We start from the raw sequence: 14,216 nt of genomic DNA, 5'->3' as shown, positions 1-14,216 counted from the left end.
ACACCTGGACAAGAGGCAGGGGAACTATGTGAGAATGCTATTCATCGACTACAGCTCGGCATTCAATACCATAGTCCCCTCCATACTCATAGCCAAGCTCAGGGACCTGGGCTTGGGCTATGACCTCTGCCAGTGGGTCTTGGACTTCCTGACTGGCAGACCCCAGGTGGTGAGAGCAGGCAACTGCACCTCCTCATCCATCACCCTCAACATAGGGGCCCCCCAGGGCTGTGTTCTGAGTCCCCTCCTCTACTCCCTGTACACACACGACTGTGTGGCTCAGCGGAGTAGCAATACAATCATCAAATTTGCTGACGACACAGTGGTGGTGGGCCTGATCTCTGCCAACGACGAGAGGGCCTACCTGGAAGAGGTCAAGGTCCTGGCGGGATGGTGCCAGGAAAACAGCCTCTCCCTGAACGTCAGCAAAACAAAGGAGATGATTGTGGACTTCAGGAGGTCGGGGGTCAAGGACTACAGCCCCCTCAGCATCGACGGGGCACCGGTTGAGAGAGTCAACAGCTTTAAGTACCTCGGAGCCTACATATCCGAGGACTTGACATGGACCACACACATTGACAGTGTTGTGAAGAAGGCACGACAACGCCTCTACTTCCTCAGGCGCCTAAGGAAGTTCCAAGTCAGTCAGAAGATCCTTAAGAACTTCTACTCATGTACAATAGAGAGCATCTTGACCGGCAACATCACCTCCTGGTTTGGGAATAGCACTGCACAAGACCGAAGCAGACTACAAAGAGTGACACGTTCAGCCGAACGCACAATTGGAGGGGGGCTCCCCACCCTCGAGAACATTTACAACAAGCGTTGCAAGGGCAAGGCTAAGAGAATCATTAAAGACTCCAGTCACCCGAACAACTGCCTCTTTGAACTGCTGCGGTCAGGCAAGCGATACCGGAGTCTCAAGGCGAGCACAGAAAGACTCAGAAGAAGCTTCTATCCCCAGGCCATCAGGCTGCTAAACGAACAATGAATGAACACTACACAACAACAACCACCAAACACTTTATAGCACACACCCACTTTAAACAAACACACTGTAGCACCCACTCCCCACACTTTATATTTATGGATGAAGGATTGCACTACAACTCGTACACCTTACTGTAAATTGTACCTAAAATTGTACCTCATCCCATTTCTGCTTTGCACTAGATAGTACTGTACATTAGTACACTGCATAGTATTGTATATTATATGGTAACTCAGAACATTGTACATATGTCTATACCGAACACTGTGACCTCATTTTTCTTCTTCTAAATTACATGCTATATTATGTTATTATGTTATTTGATACTATCTTGTCTAGCACAGTCTCTGGAGCGTAACAGTAAGAAGCATTTTGTATGAAAGTATTCTGTACTTCTGTATGACAACTATTAAAGAACTTGAACTTGAACTTGAACTTGATATTGCGGCCAGCGGCATACAGACATAAATCAGGGGAAGTACGCTAGTCAGCCTCTCCTCTGGCAGTGATTGGCAGTGATTGACGCTGCCGGCGCTCGATCTGGCCTCTGCAAAGGCACAGGTCATTTACTTACTTAATTTAAAGCGCCCAAATGACAATGTCAATCTCTCTCTCTCTCTCTCTCTCTCTCTCTCTCTCTCTCTCTCTCTCTCTCTCTCTCTCTCTCTCTCTCTCTCTTTTAATTTGCCGTCAATGACAAGGTTTTTCTCATCTAGATTATTCTAAGAGGAGCTCATGAGATGGAGAGAAAGACGGGAGAGATAATTTTTTTTGTTTTAAATCAACTGTATACACAAGAATGGGGTGGGGGGGGGGGGGTATAGTTAAAGACAGCTGGGCCCACTAGAGGGCATGTGTTTTCTATGGGGGCTCCAGCAGCTAACCCTCTGAGGGACCACCTCCCAGTTGAAAAGAAACGCAGTGGCCCCATCTGTTCCACATCTGAGTTCCTGGCAATATGGTCTGTCTGGGGCACCTTTACATCTCCAGTTCCAATCTGCTGTGTGGTTTGAGTTTGTGTGTAGGGGGGGGGGGGGGGGGTCGAGCACCTATTCAGGTCAACGTAGTCCCTCTGTGACACATCATACCCGCTCCCCCTCCCCCCACACACACGTACATACACATACACTCTTTTGCCTATTGAAAAGGGAAAGCGGGTCGAGACAGAATGGCTCTGTGAAAAGAAATTAACTCAAATGAATGCAATTAACTTGATTAGAAGTCCTTTTCTTCTCTGCATGTGTGCACACACACACACACACACACACACACACACACACACACACACATACACACACACACACACACACACACACACACACACACACACACACACACACACACACACACACACACACACACACACACACACACGTACAGAATGTGCTTCTGTGGGCTATTTGGAGTAGAAAGCCATCCATTCATTTATAGAGCTTGGCAGCGTTGAGGGCTTGAGGGAATGATTAGTGAATAAGGGGAATAGCTTGAAGGCGAGGTAACTCAGCAAACCCACAGATTTGACACAACACTTTACAAGTACTTCTCATTACAGCAGACCACCTAATGGCTTCGGATTGGTCTCACAGGGTCTCATTAGGCTAAAAGTGTGGGAGCTAATGCTAAATCAGAAGTATTCCTTTACTGATCCATCTCTATTATGTTGATATCGAGGATAACCTTGTTCTCTTTCCTCCTGAAGTCCATGTCAGTTGATGTCAGTTGATGTCTGTGTAAAATGGTGTACATGTGTTCAAAAGAGTGACTCTGGGTATTTGTAGGCGTTTATTGTTTGCCCAACGTTTCTCTCACAGTCACAGACTCAGTTACATATAGATGAGGATTTGATGATCAAACCAGCAGTACGTTTTGGCACAAACTGCTTCATACGTGTATTTCTGTGTTAAGTGTGTTTTCCTATACCTTGTGTGAAATGTATTCTGTGTCTGTTTTAAGTGCCATTCTGGGATTCTCAGCAATGTAAACATTTCTTTATTTTTTTCCCATTTTTGGAAACTTATTTAAAAGAAACTTAGTGTTTAAATTCGCAATGCATGTCAAGAGAACTATTTTCCTAAGAAAAAATAAATTTAGAAATGCAAAATGTCTCCCTCATGTCTGTACAGTATGTTTTGGTGTGACCTATTCACACAGTGGCCATTTTTCTCTTACGTCATGCTCAGGTTGGGATTCCTTGGAATTCCAATGAATCCCAACCCGAGCACGACATAAGAGCAAAATGACCGCCGTGTGAATATGGTCAATAGAGCAGCCACAAGTGGAGATAGAGATAAACTCTCTCGAGACTGGTATTGTCCTCTTACTGTCATCGTAAGAGACATCCTGTTTGATTTTGATTTGTTCTCTGTGGTCCTATCAGGAGGATTACAGTCATACAAGCTGATGTTGTGTCACACGCCGGAGCAACGGCGGACTGGAAAGACGTGTCACTCCGGCTCATGTCAACCGTGTCACTTTGTTTGCCGTTTTGGCGATTCATTTTCGGTGACAGTTGAACTTGAGACTGTGACGAGAGAACATTTGAGTCTGTGAGACATTCAAATTGCATCAATATATTAGTAGAACCCAAGGCTTATGATCGAGTCTATACCAGTGCCAATAACCTCCTCCAGTGCCAATAAGATATTCCATTTGAACAACAAAGAGTTCATGGACTCCACCTTATTCTCCACTGTCCTTTCATTAGCCGTTACTTAATAAAGTGGTAGTTCACCCAACATTAAAAAAAGCAGCTTTGGTAGAAAATAGTTCCTACATGAAACCGCTCACAACAACCTGTGGATTATCTTGAGTAACCGGGTCATGATTTCTGGAAAGACACATCACTTTTGAGCTTTTCAAACGTATTTCTTTGCCGTTTTGAGAGCCACGAACCCAGTGCCATTCAGCTCCATCATATTGGAGCGATGGCAGACATTATCTATGGCAGATCATTCCAATACTAGCCAGAAATAACCTCTGAAACTATCCGGATGGATAGATAGCACTCCGGGCAAGGGGGAATCCTTTTATTATTTTTTTTAATTCCGGGTGAAGTGCCCCTTTAACGACCTACTGTAAGTGCCTGGAAAATACAGTGTACAAATGGGAACGGAAAGATTCTGCATGCTTTTGTGATTCTGAGATAATAAAAAAAAAAAGCTCCCTGGGGGGGATGTCCGCTGGGACTGAGGAGAGTGCAGCTGCAGCAACATAGAGGTCACTGCTGACATCAATGGAATCTCATGAGCACTTTCTGGAAGAGCCACCTGTGGCAGTCAACAGTACTTTGTTAAAAATAAACAAACATCCCCCATTAATGGCCTAACAACAGATGCCATTTGGGAAGCGTTGTTTAGACGCTATCATCATTAACCCTTTCATTCATTCAGATGTATGTTTTCTCAGGATTCTCACACACAACAGTGGGGCGACAGTGGCTCAGGATGTAGAGAGGTCGTCCGGTAATCGGAAGTTTCCCGGTTCGATTCCAGGAAGTGTCCTTGAGCAAGACACTTAAGACTTAACCCCCTAACTGATCCTGATGAGCAGGTTGGCACCTTGCACGGTTGCCTCCGCCATCTGTGTCTTGAGTGAATGGGTGCATGTGAGGCAGGAAGTTAACTGCTTTATAAACACAGTTAATTTACCACTTACACAAATCTCACTTCAAATTCTAAACCTTCGTTGTGACTTCGTCATTGTTAAGAATGCTTCAGTTCTCAACATCCTAACATCTCACGTGTGATATTGTAAGCGTCAAAGGGTTAACAGAACACAACACCATTTTTGGAAATTAGCTTACAGTCTTCTCCAGAGAGAGACAAGGATATAGATACCAGTTTCGTCTCTGTGCGTTCAGTAGAAAGCTATCTGGCTGCACATTAGCCTAGCTTAGCACAATGAATGGAAGCAGACAGTGACGGGCCGCCTAGGCATTGTCTCCCGAAGGCTACCTGTCACTGTCCGCTTCCATTCATTGTGCTAAGCTAGGCTAACGTGCAGCCAGATAGCTAATTTCCCAAAATGTTGGCGTGTTCCTAACCCTTGTGCATCCCTAGCAATGGTGGAGCTCACTGGGCTTAAGAGATGAAATGATACATCATGTTTAAAGCCATATAATTTTAACTGTTTACTATTTTTAAAACATTTTTCTACCCATGATTAACAGTAATAGCATAATCTCAATATATCTCTCAACAGATTACTCATATTTATGAATTATAACCAATCAAACCTGTGTTTGTTTGATACAACGTGTTTTTTCATTGAAAAAACGGATAAATGTTGTTTTTTACCATATTTCGCATATTTCTTTTTAATACATTACATTTAGAAATATCTCGACGAAATACCTCTGAATACGAATTAAAAGAAATATTAAAGATTCGATGACTAGTTCGGCCAGAAACGGCGTTGAGGCGAAACGTTACAACGTTTTCTTTCATCGAAAAAAACGGATAAATGTTGTTTTTTACCATATTTCTCATATTTTCTTTTGATACATTACATTTAGAAATATCTCGACGAAATACCTCTGAATACGAATCAAAATAAATATTAAAGATTCGATGACTAGTTCGGCCAGAAACGGCGTTGAGGCGAAACGTTACAACGTTTTTTCTCATCAAAAAAAACGGATGAATGTTGTTTTTTACCATATTTCTCATATTTCTTTTTGATACATTACATTTAGAAATATCTCGATGAAATACCTCTGAATACGAATCAAAAAAAATATTAAAGATTCGATGACTAGTTTGGCCAGAAACGGCTTTGAGGCGAAACGTTACTAAGCGCTCAACTTACCCAAATCTGGTGCGGGCGGTTCCAAGTTGTTCTGCGGCAGAAATCTTGGACTCGCCTCGCTGTTGGGAAGAGAACCAGACCTGCTCCGTGCATGACACTTCCTCGTTGGCGCGCGCCGGCGATGGGGGGCTTGTATTTCGGCGTATGGCGCGCTGTCGACTGCGCGGTCCGGTTCGTCTCTGGTTCTGTCTCAGAAAATCCACTCGCCCCCCCCCCCACCACCCCAAACGATGTATCCGGCGTTTCAATCACTGGCAGCCCGGTACAGCCTGGTACAGCCTATCCTCACCACCCTTGAATTGTGGCAAAGTTATCTGTAGAGCGATTACGCCACCATGTGTTTTACATCGGTAACAGCACATCCTAACCTAGACGGGGTCCTTAGCTCGTGGAATATGCAAAGGTTTGGTAGATATATCGAGAATTGAACGAATGAGAGCATATTTAAAAAGAAAAAAGAAATAGAAAAAGGGACCAGGGGTAAACAAGGCAGTAAATACTGTAACTATTTTTCTAGAGTGTTTCATGTTATAAGCTTTTAAGACCAGGGGTACACAAGAGGAGAGGAGTTGTGTCTTTCTTTGCACGGATGTGTCCTTGGTAGGTTCCTAGTAGGGCTGACCCCTATTAGTCGATTAGTCGACTAATCGGTCGAAAGGAGCCGTGGTCGACTGGCCAACCTCTTAGTCGAATTTATAATAAAAATATATATATATTTATAATTTTTTTTAAATCATTCTTTCCAAAAGAAAAGAGGCCTAGAAGCGTGGCTAACGCTAATGGCACGCATACCAGAGGCTAACTGCCTATGAAAACAGGCACAGAGGCACTGAAAGACGATTTCACCCATCTAATGAACACACTACATTTACATTTACATTTAGTCATTTAGCTGACGCTTTTATCCAAAGCGACTTACATGTTCTGTACGACAAGCCATCAGGAAGGGCACAACTCTATCAGCTGAGCAACAATGTTCATCAAAGTGTTGAGTGCTACAGTGTAGGTTAGTTTATTAGGATAGTTTAGTAGGTTAGTTTTTTTTTTTTTTTTTTTATTCAGATAATGGTTGAAGAAGTGCGTCTTTAGTCGACGGCGAAAGATTGGACGTGTTTCGGCTGTCCTAACTGGGGTGGGTAGTTCATTCCACCATTGTGGGGTTAAGGACTGAGAATAGGCGACTTCTCTTTGATGACCCTCCCGGAGCTTGGATAGGAGTAGGTCTGAGGCGGCCAGAAGATGCAGAGCGTAGGGGTCTTGAGGGTGTGTAGTTAGAGACCATTGACCGGAGGTAGGCGGGAGCGGTTCCCTTTGCCGCACGGTATGCTAGGTCGAGGGCCTTGAAGCGGATTCGTGCAGCAATGGGGAGCCAGTGCAGGTTCCTAAGAAGTGGGGTGACATGGGCCGACTTCGGTAGGTTTGAGATCAGGCGGGCCGCTGCGTTCTGAATGAGTTGAAGAGGCTTAGTGGCAGTGGCCGGGAGGCCAGCGAGCAGTGCGTTGCAGTAGTCGAGGCGGGAGATGACTGTTGATTGGACGAGGAGTTGGGTGGCTTCTTTTGTCAGGAAGGGGCGGATCCTTCTGACGTTGCTCAGGAGGAATCGGCAGGTTCTGGTTGTCGCTGCGATGTGAGCAGAGAAGTTCAACTGGTCACTAGACTAGACAAATATCAAGATGTATCCATCAGTGGACCAATTGCATGCTTTTGCAGAGGACAATAAGCCTTCAGTCGACTCCTTCAGACATTAAGCACCCCCCACAGCCCAAATGGAATGATAAAAAAAATATATAAAAAAATATTTAAATAGTATAATTTTTTTTTACCAATAGTCGACTAATGGCAAATTTTGGCCAATCATAGTCGACCATCCAAATCCTTAGTCGGGGACAGCCCTAGTCCTTGGTCACTCTCCTACCATCGCAGGGTGCAGATGTGAGCGCGTCTGGCCAGGCCGCGTGAATACTTTGGGCAGCCGAAGAGTGCTTCCGCGTTCGAGTTTTGCGCTCTGATTGGCCAGGTCATGTGACATGTGCGCCAATCGTGGGACAGCAAGTTCTGCGCCTATTTCCGGGTCTAACAGCCTGCAAACTACCTGGCGTTCTATCGCCATGCTCTAAGACAAACTCTAACCTTAACCAACTTCGAAAGAGTGCCTAAGCTTAACCGTCGGAATCAGGGCAGGCGTTCTATCGCCATGCTCTAAGACAAACTCTAACCTTAACCAACTTCGAACGAGCGTCTAAGCTTAACCAGTGTAGAAACTTGCGGTCCCACGATTGGGCGTACATGTCACATGACCAGAAATGACCTGGCCAATCAGAGACGCGGAAACACTCTTCGGCTGCCCAAAGTATTCAGGCGGCCAGGCGGGCAGCAGCGGGACGCCCCACAGGCAGCCTGCTGAAGTGGAAGACTGATGTGAGGGAACAACACGGGACCATGTGTACAGATATGACAATGGGCGAATGTATCGCCAGGAGAAAGAATACGGCTGTGTAGCAATGATAGGTGCAAAAAGCAGGTACACTGGCTAGTCAGAGTGAAGATATGTGATGAGTCAAAAGGAGGAAGAGGAAGAGGAGGAGGATGAGGAGGAGGATGATGATGGGGAAGAAAGAAACATTGACATCCTGCCAAATCATTCCAATCACACTGCTAAATCACTGGATCATGAGGTCATCACATCAAACACTAACCAACGAAAGTGTTTACAGTGAATTCAGAAAGAGTCTAGTTACACTGTAACAGACTCTAAGGTTAGCTGTTCAGTGATGAAATACTGCATTCTAGTGGCAGACGTTGGCCCCTTGGTCAATAATATATTGTAGAATCGGGAAAAATCTTGAATCAGAGAAGAAGGGGGATTGTTTACAGTGTGTTTCCAGTCAATAAATGATTAGCATTTGTTTGCTTTCTTTATTAATTTATTATTTGCTACATACCTTTTATTCACAGAAATACGATTTACAGACATTCACATGATTCCCAAGTTGGCTCACCAAACGTCCTTCCCCCCCGGAACCTCCTCAAGGACCACTCGGGGTCCGCAGACAGCTCCTTGAGAATCGCTGGCTTAAGACATTTAAAGTAAGTTAAGGCAATATTCCTTGTTGAATTGACCACATTCACCACAGTGGCCATTTTGCTCTTATGTCATGCTCAGGTTTGGATTCCTTTCCACCCCAGGAATCCCAACCCGAGTACAGCAAAAGAGCAAAATGACCCGCCGTGGTGAATGTGGTCCAATGGGATCCTCTCTGACTCCATCTTTGTCCTATGAATGCATTGGGAAACTTGGCACAAGTGTGACCAGGGATTACTTGATCACTATCACCATATAATACCACTGGGTCACAGTCAGATCTACTTTCTTTAGCAGCTATATCGCCAGGCGTAAACTGCAATTGAAGCACACGTACGGTACACAATACAATGTGTAGGCTACTGTATGTTCAGCCTGTACGTTAGCTTCTTAGGACTCTCTCTGTAAGACAACCGGCGGTTTTACCGGCGTGACAACTGCACTGATGTTGGCACGTTGTCAGAGAATTCTTGTCTGGTCACCGTGGTGACAGGGCGGGTAATATGCTGTAACACAGGGGCTGTGACCCCTGTGAACTGCGCACCATGGCAACAGTTGGTAAGGAGGGATCTCCTGGCATGTCATCCCCTCTGTTTTTCTTTCTTCCTGTTGCTTCTCTGTTTAGTGCCAGGCTTTGAGCCTGGTTTAGGGCATGCGGGGGTGTACTGGTTCCCAGTCCAGTCAGGAGCTTCGGTGAGGTTTTGTAGCGCAGTAGAGCGGAGGAGGACTCAGTCCCTGTGTCACGACTGAGACACGAGGCAGAGGCCCAGTTCATCTCTGTACTACATCCAGGACTGTCAAACCAAACGGAGTGAGAAACAAAGAGCGGAAATTATCTCTCACAACGGAGAGGCTTATGTAATATCCAAGTGTTTAAACATACAGTGCCTTACAGTAGGTGACTTCCAAACATAGCAATAGTTCACATTTCTTTCTTCCCACCTATCGAGATCTTCCAGCATGGAAGGATTCATTTTAGGTGAAACACGTTCTCTGTGACGCACAATGTGTGACACACACACACACACACACGCATGCACGCACGCACGCACGCACGCATGCATGCCCACACACACACACACACACACACACACACACACACACACACACACACACACACACACACACACACACACACACACACACACTATTGAAGAAGATACATCAATACAAAGAACTGGCACCAATAAAATCTTAATATGTATCAGCCATGCTTAAAAATCCCCTCCAGATTTGTTAAATTAAAGCATTAAAAGTGTTTCTATAGCAAATACCAGTTGTTCAATAAACATGGCTCAGTCAGGAGCATCTCTACACCTTTACCCTCATTGAGAATACAAGGATCTATGAATATGCAAATTGGCAACAAGCACCCATTATATTTACCAGAAATTCCAAGTTGGCAGCTTATATTCTTTTGTCAATACCTACTCAGCTTTCAGATGGCAAGATATCACATATCGGACCGTGAGAGGTTCGACCTATTAGTGACATCACACATGTAACTCAGATTTCAGGGAAGTACAGAGAAGCTCTCCCTCTCTGCAGGAATAATGTGAAAAAGGTGCTCTGGTGACATGTTCTGCACAAATAACAATCTGTATAGTCAAAGTCATGCCTCCAAGAGGACTTGACCACAAAGAAAAAACATGTTTATGAGTGGAGGGGATCTTTAAGATTGTCCAATCACAAGTATTTGATTCTGTTAAAAATACATTCAGTTTGAGCTAAAAACAAACAAAAACTAAAAAACCTTCATGGTGCATTTGGTTATTGTCATTAGCATGGTTCACATAAGGCACTGACGTGCAGCAGGCCCACAAATAGGTCCAAACTACACGCTTCTGATCTGTAAAATGGCTCTCCAGTTAGAACAGGGCATCTCCAGACTCCAGCTGGAATGCTCGTGAAAATAAATACAGTTGTATGTGACGCGATTATGCATAGTACATGTTATTTCAACAGTCCTTGACATTAATGATTTTTATTTGTACTTTTTTTTGGAGTTCAGTGCAAATAACTTCGCTGCTGATGGGCCTGCTCAGCATTGACTTCAACATCCAACATCGCTCCTCCACCGTGATCAGCGAAGCATTCCCCCCAAACGTAAACCATGCCTCCCCTTGCTGCTCAAAAACAACACATCTGTGTCACAGACAAGTACGTCCAGTTTTGGCCGGGGGCCGTGCGACGGTGCGAGGGCTTGAGATCTTAAGACTGTTAAGGGGAGGAGGCTGGAGAGAGGAGGCACTGTTCCCCCAGCGGTGTCAGTTCTAGCTGGGGGGCTTCTCTCCGGGTGCAGGGCCCCTACCTGCCGGACGGCAGACACTCTCCCAGGTGTATCCTGAGAACGCCCTGACCGTGCAACCTCAGCAGGTGGTCGAACTCGGCGGGCATGGCGTGCACTGTCTTCTTGCTCTGCCTGTCATCATAGTAGTGGTTTGTGAGCGGCCGGTGTCCGAGCGGGTGCTGGTTGAAGGGCCAGAAGCCATACAGGTGCACGTTGGCACAGAGCTCCAGAGCCAGGCTGGCCATGATGAGGCCCGTGCTGAGCCGCACTGTCCTCAGGCCCTGCGCGCGCCAGAAGCGGGCCAGGTTCTGGAGGTACTCGGGATTGAGGAAGACCGGCCGGGAGGGACTGTGGAAGTCCTGGATGGTGTACAGGGCCCGCAGGGACACGGGCGTGTTGTGGCCGTAGGAGAAGGCGGGCAGGAGCATCAGGGAGTCGCCGTAGCTACGCAGGCTCTCCACGAAGGGACGCCGTCGCTCCATCAGACCCGCAAACCTGGGAAACGGAGGAAGCAAGGTACTGTATGGTAAGTAGGGTTGGGCACCGAGAACCGGTTCTAATAGGAACCGGTTCCTAACTTCCGGTTCTGGAACCGGAAGTAACATGTTTGCATTTCGATTCTTAAAAAAAAAAAAAAAAAATCTTTTGTTAATTAATACCCTAGTTACAGTACAGCAACCAAATTACACTGTATCAAGTCAACTGACAATGTGAATAGTATGAAAAAAATTTAAGATCTTAAAAAAAAAAAAAAAATCCTGTTTTGACCTGCACCTCAAAGAATCGGAATCGAGAATCGTTTAGAACAGGAATCGAAATGGAGAATCGGAATCGGAACCGGAATAGTTCAAATCCAAACGATGCCCAACCCTAATGGTAAGCTACATTTTTATTTGTATAGCGCTTTTCTAGATTAAAATCACAAAGTGCTTTACAGGCAGTAAAAAGTTTATCTAAATAACATAACCACACACGTTACATCACATATCATATCAATTAAAAGCTTGTAAAAATACTTAGTTAATTAAAATAACACAACCACATACAGTACACAATGTTACACTGCATACATGATCAGTTAAAGGCCTGACTATATAGAAAGGTTTTAAGACGCTGTTTAAAGGACTCCACACTATCAGCAGACCTGATTTCACAGTTTAGGTGCTACGACTGAAAAAGCCTGGTCACCTTTGGTCTTTAGTTTGGTCCGGGGGATGACGAGCACCTCTTGGTTGGAGCCCCCCCACCCCTCACCTTTCCCAGAAAGCTCACATAATTGAGGGGTGTTGGTTTTTCCTCCTGGCCAGAGAAGCAAGTCCTCTACCAAACTCCTGAACCTGAATTTGTATTTGATTGGCAATATTTAAACATTTATTTGTATCAATCAACCACACTATTTACCATTGCAGTTGTTTTTTGGTTTTCTACATACTGTACAGGTTTCAATGATGAGTAGCCATTGTTACGCCATCATTAAACGGCACATTTCCCCCCCCTCACATTCACTCACACATTCACACACCGATGGTGGAGGCAACCATGGAAGGTGCCAACCTGCACATTAGGAGCAGTTAGGGGTTAAGTGTCTCGCTCAAGGACACTTCGACACGCTGCTCGGGGGGAGCGGGAATCGAACCAGGAACCTTCCGACTACCAGACGACCGCTTTACCTCCTGAGCCACTGTGCCGCCCCTTTGGTCAGTTCTCCACATTCTATCTCACACCTGAAATTGTACACTTTGAAAGTATTAACGACCCAATACGACTCCTCCCCCATCCTCTCCATGACTACACTCTTACTTCTCCAGGAGGATGCTGGGGTTGGCTGTCACAAGGTCAGTCTTGTTGCCCACATCTCTCTCGTAGCCGTTCTCCAAGGGAGGCAGGTTGCACCTGACAAGAGGGAGAGAAGGATTAAGGAAATCCGGTTTTGGACAGAGGTGATAAAGGTTATATTGTTTTGCAGAGTCTGTGGGCACTCTCGGTTTCACGAATCATGTTTCATGCAAAATGTTCCCACCTGATGACAAACTGGGCAGAGTCTATCTTCTCACCACAGCTGCTATTGGCCAGGATTCCTCCATTCCCGACCACAGCACATGTGTCCCAGGTTTTATTTAGAAAGGGATGTTCCTGAAATAAACACAGAGTGACATTGATATATATTCCTCATAAACGCACACATACATACATACATACATGTGCACGTACATGTATGTATGTTCACACACACACACACATGCACGCACGCACACAGACACAGACACAGACACACACACTAGTTAGTTAGTTAGTTAGTTAGTTAGTTAGTTAGTTAGTTGGTAAAAATACAGTCTCTCTCTCTCTCATTGGCATGGCTCATTGGTGCCCTCTCTCTCTCTCTCTCTCTCTCTCTCTCTCTCTCTCTCTCTCTCTCTCTCTCTCTCTCTCTCTCTCTCTCTCTCTCTCTCTCTCTCTCTCTCTCTCTCAGTGTCATGGCCTATTGGTGTCCTGTCTCTCTCTCCCAGTGACATGGCTCATTGGTGCCGCCCCCTATCTCTCTCTCTCTCTCTCTCTCTCTCTCTCTCTCTCTCTCTCTCTCTCTCTCTCTCTCTCTCTCTCTCTCAGTGACATAACTTATTGATCTCTTGTTTCTCTCTCTCTCTCTCTCTCAGTGACATGGCTTACTGGTCTCCGTCTCTCTCTGTGACATAACTTATTGGTCTCTTGTCTCTCTCTCTCTCTCTCTCTCTCTCTCTCTCTCTCTCTCTCTCTCTCTCTCTCTCTCTCTCTCTCTCTCTCTCTCTCTCTCTTCTCTTTTTGTTTTCGTTTTGTTGCTGAATGAATACGTTTGCTGTCCCAGTTAAATAGAAATGCCGTTTGGCAGGAAAACGCGTTGCCCTACTGACAACGCTGAAGAGGTGTTTTCGTTTTGGATACTCGCCAAAACTCGCCGACAACGTGTCATGTAATCTGCGCGGAGCCGTTGTTGCTCAAAGCCATGCGCATTAGATACCGACATCTGCGTGCCCTCACCAAGGTCCGGTGACGACAGAGCTGTCCCAAAT

At 45.4% G+C, this 14,216-nt stretch overlaps 1 protein-coding gene across 1 annotated transcript in view; it reads right to left on the bottom strand.

Moving 5' to 3' along the window:
- Positions 1 to 10,401: 10,401 nt before the first annotated feature.
- LOC311240498 (alpha-N-acetylneuraminide alpha-2,8-sialyltransferase-like) overlaps positions 10,402 to 14,216 on the bottom strand; it is a gene marked incomplete at its 5' end in the record, with an annotated part of 33,291 nt that continues 29,476 nt past the window's right edge. The window contains 3 exons of the mRNA XM_084329076.1: positions 10,402 to 11,664; positions 12,970 to 13,062; positions 13,190 to 13,302. Of these exons, the coding sequence (XP_084185202.1) occupies positions 11,187 to 11,664; positions 12,970 to 13,062; positions 13,190 to 13,302 (684 nt within the window). The 3' untranslated portion in view covers positions 10,402 to 11,186. The remainder of the gene's footprint in view (positions 11,665 to 12,969; positions 13,063 to 13,189; positions 13,303 to 14,216) is intronic.

The sequence above is a fragment of the Notolepis coatsorum genome, assembly GCF_963971535.1.
Source record: "Notolepis coatsorum genome assembly, chromosome: 14".
In the NCBI taxonomy this organism is placed as follows: Eukaryota; Metazoa; Chordata; class Actinopteri; order Aulopiformes; family Paralepididae; genus Notolepis; species Notolepis coatsorum.
The sequence above is the reverse complement of the archived record's forward strand: the minus strand, read 5'-3'. Positions and strand labels throughout refer to the sequence as shown.